Here is a 12,324-nt window from a genome sequence, read left to right on the forward strand (position 1 = left end):
TCTATGTATTGAATTTATTTAAAAAGCATAACTGCAGTTGCAAAGGATGCACGGAACCTGTTGTCTCAAAAGTTTCCATTAGGGGTTGACTGTTCTTACTCATTTGGTGATTTTTACTATCTCTCAACACTCCCTGTCCACCCCTTACCATCTCTGTAAATAATTTTTTTAAATGGTAAATGTCCTCGTTTAACTTTGCAAAACTTACTATCAGTTAGGTTATGAGCTCTTCCTGGCACCTACTGCCCAGGAAGCACGGGACTCTTAGATGATCACTGCCAGGGGTAGGGTGTATGGGGGGGGTAATTATCCCTATTTTTGGCAGTGAAGCTTAAGCCCGATCTTCATGAAAGGCCTGGTTCCAAATCCACGCTCTGTTCCTATCGGGTTTTTCAAGAGGAAGCTCTCACTGCCTTCCCTTCTGAAGAATCAAAAAGATCTCGGCCTGGGTTTGGCCTTTCCAGCTGAGCGCTCCTGGACTCACAACCTTCTCCCACCCCTGTGCCTTTTCACGGAACCAAAACTACCTGCCTTGAGATTCAACGGAAGTGGCCCAGAGAATCCGCTCTTGAAGCATAAGGTACAATGCAGTAGGAATCTAAAAAATTTTTGAGCGCTTACTATGTGCCAGGCCCTGAGCTGGGAGTCCAAAGAGCTAGGACAGTCGCTGGAAAGCTGCTATCCCAACTAGGAGCACTGTCAACCGCACCCCGGGGCCTTAGCCCGGGCTCACCCCTAAGCGTCTCGAGAAGCCTCTCTGCTGAGGGCCGCTGAGGGCTCAGTCCCGCCACCTGATCCACCGCCTGTACCTCTCCAAGGGTGTTCTCCGCATCTCCCTCCCCGCGCCCCCGCCTGGTTCTCTGCGCTCTGCCGGCCAACTGGCCCTCTCCAACCACAGCGTCTGTCCAATTCCGAAACTGGACCATTCCCCACCCACCCACCCATATAAACCGGAAACAGAACGTTTATTCAGGGCCCTGGTTTTGTCAGCCCTTAACTGGTCAGATTTTATGTGCATTTTAATACGATCAAATCTGAGGTTGAGACGCATTCTGGAGTTTGCTGGCAGCTAAGCGGGCTGCCCAGGCTCCGGGAAGAATCTTGAGCCTGAGGCGGCATAACTTGACCCCAAGCCACGCCGGCTCTGACGCTCAGCCTTTCCCCAGGGCGTGCACTCAGCCAGCCGGGGGAAAAGAACTTAGCAAAGCTCAGGAAAGCTCCGCTGGCCCTCCTGTCCTCCGCTAGCTTCGCGCCGGCGCCTGTGGCCAGGCGCTCAGATCCCGAGGTGCAGGTGGGGTGTGGCGGGGACAGACAGGGACAAAGCTGAGGATCTTGGTCCTTATTCAGGAGTCCGGCCAGTAAGTATGTATTGAAAGTCACAGAGTGACAGGCTCTGCACTAAGCACTTAGGTACACCGCGGGCGCAAGCCCTCCCGGCTCCAACCTCCCAAGGGTTGCTAGGCCAGGCCAGACTATGCCGGAGCACGACAACGGGCCCAATATCACTTATCACTGTAGCAAGTAATAAGGACCGGGACGGTGGGACGGACTTAGAAGGGATTTTTAATCGAAACTTGCGGGGAGGGTTTCCGGGGAAGGCCTGAGATCTGTAAGCCGAGACCTGAAAGACAGCGCTTCACCGCCTGGCGAGGGCTTCCGCTGAGCCCGCTTTTTCCCTCACCTGCCTTGTGTCCACGCGCATCTCTTCTCTACTCTTTCTCACCACCTGTCTCTATGTGTCTCTAATTTCGTTTCCCACGGTCCCAGGGGCCAAGGACGCGTCGCTCAACTTCTCCCGGAAAGAAGAGGGGCAGCGTCCCGGGCCTCCTTAAGGAGGAAGAATTCCTGGAAGTCAGTCACCCTGGTGACATCCCCACACCGGGTCCAGGATGTGCTGGACCAAGCCCGGACGCCGGCCCACGCCAGCAGGAATACGCTCAACACCTGTGCAGGGAGGAATATCAACTCCATCAGCACCCTTTACAAAAACAAAGCACAAATGTGATAAAGCGGGACAAACCCTCAGATCTTCCAGCTCCTTCGAAGCTGTGGGTAAAATTTGGGGTCACATCTAGGGTCTCGAAAGCTCCCTTGCAACCTCTGAACCCACGCAGCCCTGTATCCTCCGAAGGCCGCAGTCTTGCTAAGGGCGCTCAGCAAGGCGTGGACAAGCTGGGGACGCCCAGGTCCAGAGTTGGCACTGTGGGCGCCGCCCGGCCACCCCCGCCCTGCCAGCCCCCGGTGCCAAGAGCGGCGGCACCGCGCGCGGGTATGCTTCTCCGTGCGTAAAAATCCCGGCCGCACAGCTCTGCCATGCCACCAAGGGGGCCTTGGAGCGCACAAGGGAAGCCATTCAAAAATGTTAATAAGCTTATTAAAATAAGCGGCTTTACTGGCTCTTGTTTTACAGCGTGCCGCTCACCCTTGCTTTCTGGTGGGCCACGGGAGAGAAAACACTTGTGGCATTAATTTTTTTTTTTTTTTTTCTTAACGCGTCGTGGTTTCCATCCAAGGACAGGGGTCTCTCTGGAGCTCAGCGCGGCCGCAGAAGCAGAATAGCCTCAGGTCTCCCTCCCAAGCTTGCTGGGTGGGGAGAAGTCCTCGCATCGAAAAAGCTGGACTTTTCAAAACAGCTGACCACCCAGGGCGGGGAAGCAGATAAAGGAGGCCCAAAGATAAGGAACTTGCAGAGGCCTGTAGACAGCATCTTGGGGAACCCAAATTCTTTGTAAAAATAAAACAACTCCACCCACCCCCCGCCAAAAAAAAAAAAAAACTGCTTATAAAGGGATGGCATTATTTAAAGTAAAATATAGCAAGGCTTTGTCCTTACTTCCACTTCAAGCCGGGGGTGAGTGTACACCCCAAACACTACCCAGAAAACCAAAGGAGCATCTCACAGCTCTCTTTTCTTTCCTTCTTCTTCTTCTTTATTTAATTTTTAAAACAGAGATTCTGAGAAAAGAAATTAATTTCCTAAGATTGAAGTGAGTGGCAGAGCTGCTTCTCACCTGTGGACTCCAGGTCCGAAGCAGAATCACTTTGTAGATCTATGGGGCCATTGAGCCCGATATGACCACTTCTCACCCTCGAATATGCAGGCTGGAGAGAGAAGCTCTCACCTTGTGCATCCCAGATTTCCAGGGCCGGGATTTCCCTAAGTGCCAGGGCGCAGGTCCAAGTCATAGGGAGCGCTGCTCAGCCAGGAGGCCTGAATGTGGCGATGGGAGGGGGCCGAGCCGGAAAGGACTCACCAAGAAGCCCCGAGGCCTTGAGCAACCTCTACGCTGATCCTCAAGCCAAAAACTAAAGTTGCAATTGCAAAAACAGCAGGGAGGGATGCAAGCGCTCTCTGGAGACCGTGAGGCCTGTGCAGAGACCACGGGCTCTTGGCTTCGCTGGCGCACTAACCGCCCGGCTGCGGGCCGCACCCGGGATTGTGGGCGGGGGCGCGGAGGGAGAAAATGCGGCCGCTTGTAGGTGGAAGAGTGTGAGAGAGCGCGGGCCTTGCGCGGGTGAGTGTGTCGCGCACACTCACGCAAGCGTGGGGGGAACTTGGAGCCCAGCACCGAGCTTACCTCGCTGGAGGCTCCGGGGTGACGCCCCCGCGGCTACCGAATATCCCCTTTGAACTTGACATTCCAATAAGAATAGAGAGGGGCTGTTCGCCCAGGCCGCGGGTTCCGGGTCAGCTCCGGGTGGGTCAGAAGCCACGCTCCTGCCTTTCCCTGCCCGATTCAAAGCCAAAAACTTCAACAGTAACGACAGCGCTTCGGGATGGGTGCGGGGCTGCAGGGCCGTTTGCCACATTTCTCACATTCGTGAATTGCCCTAAATTTGGACTTTCGACCCTTCCTTCATACACCCAACAGGTTTGAAGTAAGTTCATTGTTCACCTTAACCTGGATCCCGCACTGGACCACCCCGCTTGTAATCTTTTTTTTAATAAATGCTTTAATGATTTTTAACGACCCAGTTTATGTTGAATAATTTCTATGTGTGACTACAGGGGGACAATTTATTACATGATGTAACCATTTACAATATAATACACTTTTTGCAATCCTGTTTTGGCGTTTCTTCATTTCAAAAACATATTTATCAGGAAACTCGAAAACTGGAGGAGGCCCAGGTTATCTATCCCTCTGAGGGCCCCTTCGTGGAGCACACCACAGAGCACTTAGAAACCTCTGAAGGATGCAGGAGTTCAAGGAAGATTGCTTAAGATCAGCCAACTCAGCATTGCCCAGAAGTTCATAATAATAATAATCATGGCAACAATAATAATAAGTCCACACCAGCTGCACAGTGCTTAATGGTTTTCAAAGCACACCCACCCTCTTGTGATCCAACCACCCTGAAACCAAACGTGGGGAATGCTAGCTCTGAAGCTAAAGGACAATTCACCCTGCTGCCTCAAATCCTAAAATATGCTTCTAATCTTTGAATGACTCTGACTTGGCCTCTTAATGGCCTGTGACTTTGGGCAAGTCACATTGCGTCTTTGAGCCTCAGTTTCCCCACCTGCAAAATGGAGGTCATGTCCACCCAGCTAAAAGGCGGCCTCAAGGAACTACCAAGGGACAGGATGCAGGAAGCACTTTTTCACTTGTAATGTCCCAGACAAAGGAATAGAGTTATAGTTATTGTTATCATTGTTGGTGGTGGTGGTATGTATTGCTTGGCTGCTCCTTCCGGCCTCTGCTCCTGTTTCCCTGGCCGCTGGCGGTGCGGCCTTCACACTTTCACTGGTGGCCTGACTTCTGCAGTAGCACGGCTACACCTGAGATGCATCAATCCGCCCCGCCTGCCCTCAGCTCTTTCAAGCATATGCTGGGTCCAGCAGGTCCCATGGAGCTCGATGTGATTCCCAACGAAGACTGTTAGCAGGGGGAGGTTGGTGGCCTGCGAGACTGAAGCCCTGCAGCTCCTCGGCATAGGCCTGAGCCCCAGCACGGGTCTGCCTCGCTCCCCTCCACTCCTTCGGGCCCAGAAGCTGCTCCACCAGTGTTCTGGTTCCCGGGAATGTGTGATTCTCCCCACTGCTCAGCTTTCCCCGAGGCAGGAGCCCTTCTATAAGGCGAGGTGAATTCCGTGGACTTGAGAGAGGTTGGTTTCTACCTTTCTCCTGGTGATGAAACGCGGGTGGAGTATCGGCCTGGCCGGACCGAGCTCCGGTAGCCAGTTGGGGTCCCCACCCCGCAGACGTCTGCAGGCCTTGGATGAGGTCCTGCCTCTGTGGGATGATCGGTGTGGCTCTGACACACTCTGCCAGTTTCCCGGTCCCCTAGATGCCGCTCTTCCTCGGGCCCAGCCTCTCGGGGTTCGGGGTACCGCTACCACTAAGCTGCCTCTCAGAGGCGCGGGGACATGTGTATTGAGCTCTCCTCCGACTTTCTCAAATGAAGTCAGATTCGCCGTCACCCTCTTTCCCTTGCTAGAGTGGAGGAGCGGGATTCGCTGTGGCCCGGAAGCCCTTTATTTTCTTAAATGGAATCTATCCCCAAACTCTCCCTGCTTGACCCAGCTCTTTAGAGATACTCTCCGGGGGTCCATGAACCCCTCAAATCAAGTCACTTTGAGTGAGATGCCCCTTGGGATCGCCATGGTGAACAGGTCGGGAGTTTGAGTTACACACACACACACACACACACACACACACACACACACACACACCAGTGACATTTGGTAGCCTATCATCCCAAATTTGCTGCCCAGAGCAAGATTTTTAGTCTAAGCCTGATTTCTTGGAACTGATTTCTGCACGGGTCACAGCGTGTTCTGTCCCCTTTCCCAGCCATTGCTCCCAATCTAAGTGTGTGGGTCGAACCCAGTGATCTTTAAGGCCAGGTCTGAGATTCACTAAGGGCTGAAAAGGATTGAGAAGGATGAAACCAAAAGTCTACCTGACTCAGGTGACAACTGTTCCTGGCAACCAGGTCCTGAGAAGGCCCAGAGGGCTCAGCGGGTCGCAGGGAGTGGATGAAGGAAGATCTCCTTGGACAGGAAGCAGGGCGGGCAGAAAGCAGAACTTTCTCATCTTCAAAGAAAGGGCGCGGGTGGGAGTAGAGAAGGAAAAGGAAACGAAGAAAGTAATACCGAAACTTTCCAACAGGAGCCGCATTTGCGGCCTGGGGTCCAGGTAAAGACATACATCTTGGGTCACGAAATGCGGTGGGAAATCCTTGGAGGGTGGGCTGGATCCGGAGGCTGCCTCCAGCTCCTGGAATCAGATCTCAACGGCGTTCGCGCCAACGCCAGCCGCGGAGCAGCTCAGAGTGAAACTGCAACAATCCGGGTCAAACTGAATTCGTTTGAGTCATTTTTCCCGAGCGACTCGAGCCAGCCCAGTAGAACTGACCCAAGCAGGGAGCCGGAGAGGGAACGAGGAAGGGAAGGGGCGACGCCTGGCCTACGGAAGAAACTCCCCAATCCTCTGGATTCCAAATCCGCAAGGATGGAGAGCAAACTACAGTCTTAGGACGCAGCCACAAACAATTGACGTTTTCAGAAGGGGAAGAAAACCCTGCCCCCCTCAAAAAAAAAAAAAAAAAACAGCAGTAATGGCGATCTCTGGAGAGAAGAGGAGGGATTCTAGCATTACTGGAAAACTTCTAACTTTCTTTAAGGAAAATGCATTCATGAGTAATGATGAAATTAAAGTGGAATTTTAAAAACATGTCAGAAAGAAACAAAATGATTGCAGGAATCCTTTGGAAGGTAGTTGGACTTGGGGGCTAGGGTGTGCATCTCCTGAGGGCGTTTGCTTTTCCCTTGCCGTCTCACTGTTTCCAGAAGCGGGAATCGTTTCGTAAAGCCTTTGTCGCGACTCTCGGCCCCCTCCGGGCTGAGGGGTAGCAGAAGCCCGGCCAAGGCCTTTGGGGTGCCAAGGCCGGAGTGTCCAAGGCTGGGAAAGATCGCAGGCGGAGGAGGAGGGCGAGGCGGCCTATCTGCTGCGGTGAAATTGAAAGTAGCCCGGGTCTGGGTTTCAGTGTTTTCCCGACTGAGGCCACGGACCGGGGGCCTTGGCGCCTGCCGTGTGGCATTAACTCTTGCTTGCTCTCCCCGGACCCGACGTGAGGGGCGTGTAGCGGTGAGCGCTTTGCTCCGGTGAATCCTTGGCATCTGGGGAATCATTCTGGGGAACGCCGGCGAGGCGCGTTCATCTTTAAAATGGAGTAATAAATAACCATCTCCCTGCCCATCCTCTGCTCCCACGGTGGGCTTCTGTGCGGATCAAGTGACAACGTGTCACTGAGGGAGTGAGTGGAAGTGCTTTGGAACAAGGTGCAGCGTCATTTGCACCCGGCAGGGGTCAAAGAACAGGTGACCCTCCCCGGGAGACACCTTATTAGCTCCTCAGTCTCCCCTAACCGCTTCAGAATTCCAGCGAGTTTTTGCCTATTCTGGAAATGAAATAATGGCAGGAACACTTAGAGAAAACTCTCAGAAAATCGAAAGCAAAGAGGATGCCGGCAGGTGGAGGAGTGAAAAGGTTAGGGTGGGGGATGGAAATTGGGAGCGGGTTCAGCTATGGCTGCTTCCTAGACTCTGATACTAGTGCCCACGAGTAAAAACGTGAATCCTAGGTATTTGCTCCGGATTCAGTGGGATTCCTCTGTGACTCCTGCAAAGTCCCAGAAATGACGATTCCCTGAGCTGCGCGGATTTAAATGCTTCCTGAGGGTGAGCAGCGAGGAGACTTCCGGGGGAAGCGAGGTGTCCTGTCCTGGACTGAAAACAAGTTGGGAAAATGAGCCCACGTACCGGTTCCCCCAAAGCCGGACAGAGAGAGGCTCAGAGAAAACACGGCGTCCAGGAGGGCATGTTAAACTAAAAGTTTATAAATTAAAGGAAAAAAAATACAACGAATAGAACTTCCAAATTTCACAAATCTTTTTAAAGTTAATACTCTAGTTGAGTGCACAGTGCCCTTAAGGAGGCGACAAGCGGCGAGGTTGACACGAGGTTGACAGGATCACCTGTCTTAGGTTGCAGGGACAGGGATGGGAGAATCCTGGGTCAGGACGCAGGAGTCGCTGAGGCTAAACGGTAGAGACTGCGCCCAGTGGCCGAACTGCAGAGGACGCCGAGGAAAGGCCGGTCAAGGATATTCACATTGAATACAAAAATAACCATCATTTGAATACAAGCAACTGAAAAGTGCTATAAGTTTTAACCTCTGAAAGAAAGAAGGAAAGAAAGAAAGAAAGGGAGGAAGGGAGGAAGAAAGAAAGGAAGGAAGGAAGGAAGAAAAATAAAGAAAGAAAGAAAGAAAGAAAGAAAGAAAGAAAGAAAGAAAGAAAGAAAGAAAGAAAGAAAGAAAGAAAAGAAAGAAAGAAAGAAAGAAAGGTTCTGCGAAGGACTCCTGGGTTTCCTCTCTTCTGGTTCGGGGGCTCCCAGGAGCTCCCCCAGTTGGTCGCAGCCTGGACCTCCGAGAGGGAAGATGCGGGGCCCTTGCCCTGCCCTATGCTCAGAGGCTCCCTTCCATACATTCAGCAACCAATCAGGCGCCCCCACCTGAGCTCTGACACCGGGGAGGGGTGGGGAGGAGGGCCCGCAAACCAAACATTTCATGGTTCAATGAACCCCTAGCCTGGGGCTCCTTGGGGCTGCCAGGGCTCTAAACCCCTTTGTAACAATTGCAATTTCCAAAAATAATAGATATGTAGATACACATAGATTGGTAGCATGGATACCATGAACTAGTGTGGCCTAGGGCACGAAGCTCCCGGCAGGCCTGAAATTCTGGGATTCAGGCTTCTGTGGTCTCCAGGAGTTCTCTCCTCTCTGGGAAACGCCATCCCCAGGCAGACACAATCCAAACCCAACATTATGGTGGTAATAAATAATGTCCAAGGGCTTCCAAGCAAGTGGGGCGGGGGGTAGGAACAGGGTCCCTAGGCCATAGGATGCCTCTGTTCAAACTAGAAAAAGGCGCCCCCCTCTGGGTAGACCCAGTCCCGCTGCCAGGGCGCACGTCCTGGAGAGCAGAGCCAGGGCTGGATTTCATCCTCCATCTGCCCCCTCCGCGGGGCTCCCCAGTACAGGGCACAACTTGTACAGCCATCAGCGCCCGTCTGGAGCTGGGGCGCGGGGATCATTCACTGCCTCATCCCAGGCCGGCTCACTGGGTGCCCGCGGCGGCCGCACACGTGGAGAGTGCCCAGCCGGGGAGGCAGTAATAAGGGTAATAGTAGGAGGGCTGCAGTGGCAGCAGCGAGGGAGGCCGCAGCACCTCTCCGGGCAGGTACTGTCTCTGGTCGTCGCGCACCAGCACCTTCACTGCCACCTTCTTGGCGGCGGGCGCCGAGGCCAGTAGGTCGGCGGCCATCTGTCGGCGCTTGGTCTTGTAGCGACGGTTCTGGAACCAGATCTTCACCTGCGTCTCGGTAAGCTTCAGCGACGCGGCCAGGTCTGCGCGCTCGGGCCCGGACAGGTAGCGCTGGTGGTTGAAGCGGCGCTCCAGCTCGAAGACCTGTGCGTGGGAGAAGGCGGCGCGCGAGCGCTTCTTGCGCGGCTTGGGCGCCACGGGCTCCTCCTCCTCCTCTGCGCCGCCCGCGGGCCCGCCGCTGCTGCCGCTGCACAACGTGGGCACGCGTGCGCCTCCTGTGCCAACGCCGTCGTCCTCGACCCTCGGGCTGCGGTCGCCTGTGGACACAGTGAGAACAGAAACGCGACACTGTCAGTGCCGCAGAGGAGTGAGGTCTGGCCTCAACCGCTGTGGTCGGGGTGGGGGGCGGAAATACCCTTTCACGCCGCCGGAGTGGTGGGGTGGGCCTGGAAGCCGCGGGTCCGGGAGGCAAGTCTTAGAACCCTGTCCCACTCGCTTCCTGCAGCTAAGCTTGTTGTGAGCCGGCAACGAACTCAGCCGCTGTATCAACGCTGTGCAGCCAAGAGCCAGCTCCTTGCCTTCTCTGGGCTCCAGGCTCCTCGCAGCAATGTGGGCATTGGGCCTGAGCATCCTCGCACACCTTCTCCGCCCTCAGCCCTCAGCCCTCAGCCCTCAGCCCTGGGGTTCTAGATGGCGTTTCGGATACCCTCCCTGGGTTCACCCGCCTCCCCACACTCACACTCACACACGCATCGTCACAGCACACACTTGTTGGCTGCGCGGAAAGAGAAAGTGGGGAGATGGATCCTGGAGACAGAAGTATTCGGAGTCTTACGCCCCCATCCACCCGGAATTGTGGGAGGGCTATGGCAATAGGCTGAGTCAAGGCCACGGGTAGGCTTCTCCCTCTCTCTTACAAAGGCAATGAAAGGAGGGCTGGGGTTGAGGGTAGAGGGGTGTCCCTGCTTCGAATCCTTGGACCCTAATCTGACGACAGCTCCTCTACCTCTTCCCCGCTCTCCCCGCAGAACCCTAGCAGGGAGGTCCAGCACTCTGGCCTGCAGCAGATAATATTTGCTTGGGGCCAGCGTGAGGCCTACAGCACCGTCCAGCCGACGGGGCAGGCACGGGGGTCTTTCTGACCAAATGACATGCCAGCTCGTGGTTGAGGAGGTTCCTCCCCCTGCTGAGTCTGGGATGACCTAAATCAAGCCCCTCTGCCTTCAGCTGGCTGCAGGGTTTGCCTCCAGCTCTTGGGTCCTCAGCCCGGCACTGGTCTCCTGGGCCTGGGGTCTGGGAAAGCTAAAGAAACCCTCCTCCCGAAGCTCGGGCTCGGTTGGCCTTCGGCCCACTTGAAATTATCCCTCGTTACCTAGAGTCTGTCATACAGAGTGAAGTAAGTCAGAAAGAGAAAGACAAATACCGTATGCTAACACATATATATGGAATTTAAGGGAAAAAATGTCATGAAGACCCTAGGGGTAAGACACAGACCTACTAGAGAATGGACTTGAGGATATGGGGAGGGGAAAGGGTAAGCTGTGACAAAGCGAGAGAGAGGCATGGACATATATACACTACCAAACGTAAAATAGATAGCTAGTGGGAAGCAGCCGCATAGCACAGGGAAATCAGCTCGGTGCTTTGTGACCACCTAGAGGGGTGGGATAGGGAGGGTGGGAAGGAGGGAGACGCAAGAGGGAAGAGATATGGGGACATATGTATATGTATAACTGATTCACTTTGTTATAAGGCAGAAACTAACACACCATTGTAAAGCAATTATACCCCAATAAAGATGTAAAAAGAAAAAAAAAGAAAGTATCCCTCGTTTACTTTTCTTTGAGCTGCGGGGCGGGCTCTGAGACCTCGAGCTGGGAGCATCTCTGATCTCTGGGCCAGGGCCCGGATACTGGCTACCCGAGGTTTCTGGGACCCTCGCTCTTCCCTTTCCTCGATTTTGGGGATTTGGAGACAGACTCTGGACTCAAAGCCAGGGTGCAGTGGTTCTCTCTCAGTCTGGTCTAAAGCACACTGCCCTACGACGTCGTCTGACGCTATACCCCAGGACGCAGCGTTCTGAGGAGTTTCTCGGTCCTCTCTCGGGCTCAGTTGCCAGAGGCTTAGAGCAGCCCGCGCCGATGCGCAGAGCTTAGGGTCTTGGCTAACCAGGGGGCCCAGGGAACAAGGTGCTAACAGCAGGCCCACCCCACTCGGCGTGGTTGCTCTCCTTGCCCAGCCCCTCAGCCCGGCCCCCTTCCCCGCGAAGCCTTAGCCGACCTGAGACGCTGGCCGACATCTCACTGTCGCTCCGGCCCGCGGCTTCCTCCTCCAGGTCCTTGGCTGCGGGAAGCTCACAGACCGGCTGGCCGAGGCCCAGGGTCGCCCCTGTACGGCAGGCCCCGCTGGCCCCCGGCGGGTCCGCGCAGCGCCGCCCGCCCTCGTTCTCCTCGCTCAGCGCCGAGTCCGAATCCCAGCCTCCCGGGCTCTCCGTGGTCCGCCCCGCAGCCGTTCTGGTCCCAGGAGGCGACGCCAGTAGAGAGTCCTCGGCGCCCCCCAGCGCGCCCGCGTCTGTCTCCCCAAAGAGCCGCCAGCAACAGACAGCGGGCGCCGCTGCCACCGCTGTACCGCCGGGTACGGGGCGCCCCTCCGTCGCGGGCAGCCCGCCGCGCTCCTCTTTCTTGTTGAGGATCGCCTGGATGGAGAAGGGCGTCAAGGTGTTGGCGCCGCGCACAGCCATCTGCGCCGCGGGCCGGAGCGGCCGGCCGGGCGGGCGGCTGGGGCGCGGGGCAGCTCCGAGCTGAATGGAGCGCGCGGGCCGCCGCAGCGCGAGTGAGCCCCGCGAGCGAGGCCCCTGCAGCCCACTCCTGGGCTGCCCAGCAGCCTCCGCCCCCCTCTGGCCCCGGATCAGCGCCGACCCTCACTCCCACTTCCGAGGCCCACCCCGCCCAGAGACCCCCTCCCCCCCAATCCAGCGCCAGAAGTTCTCC

At 55.5% G+C, this 12,324-nt stretch overlaps 1 protein-coding gene across 1 annotated transcript; it reads right to left on the reverse strand.

Annotated features, from left to right (window-relative positions):
* Positions 1-9,127: 9,127 nt before the first annotated feature.
* NKX3-2 (NK3 homeobox 2) lies at positions 9,128-12,074 on the reverse strand (the record flags this gene model as incomplete). Its single annotated transcript, XM_082837545.1, has 2 exons — positions 9,128-9,651; positions 11,615-12,074. 2 exons carry the CDS (start codon positions 12,072-12,074, stop codon positions 9,128-9,130), a joined length of 984 nt encoding a protein of 327 aa, XP_082693671.1.
* Between the last annotated feature and the right edge of the window lie 250 nt (positions 12,075-12,324).

The sequence above is a fragment of the Leucopleurus acutus genome, assembly GCF_964270905.1.
Source record: "Leucopleurus acutus genome assembly, chromosome: 4".
NCBI lineage: Eukaryota > Metazoa > Chordata > Mammalia > Artiodactyla > Delphinidae > Leucopleurus > Leucopleurus acutus.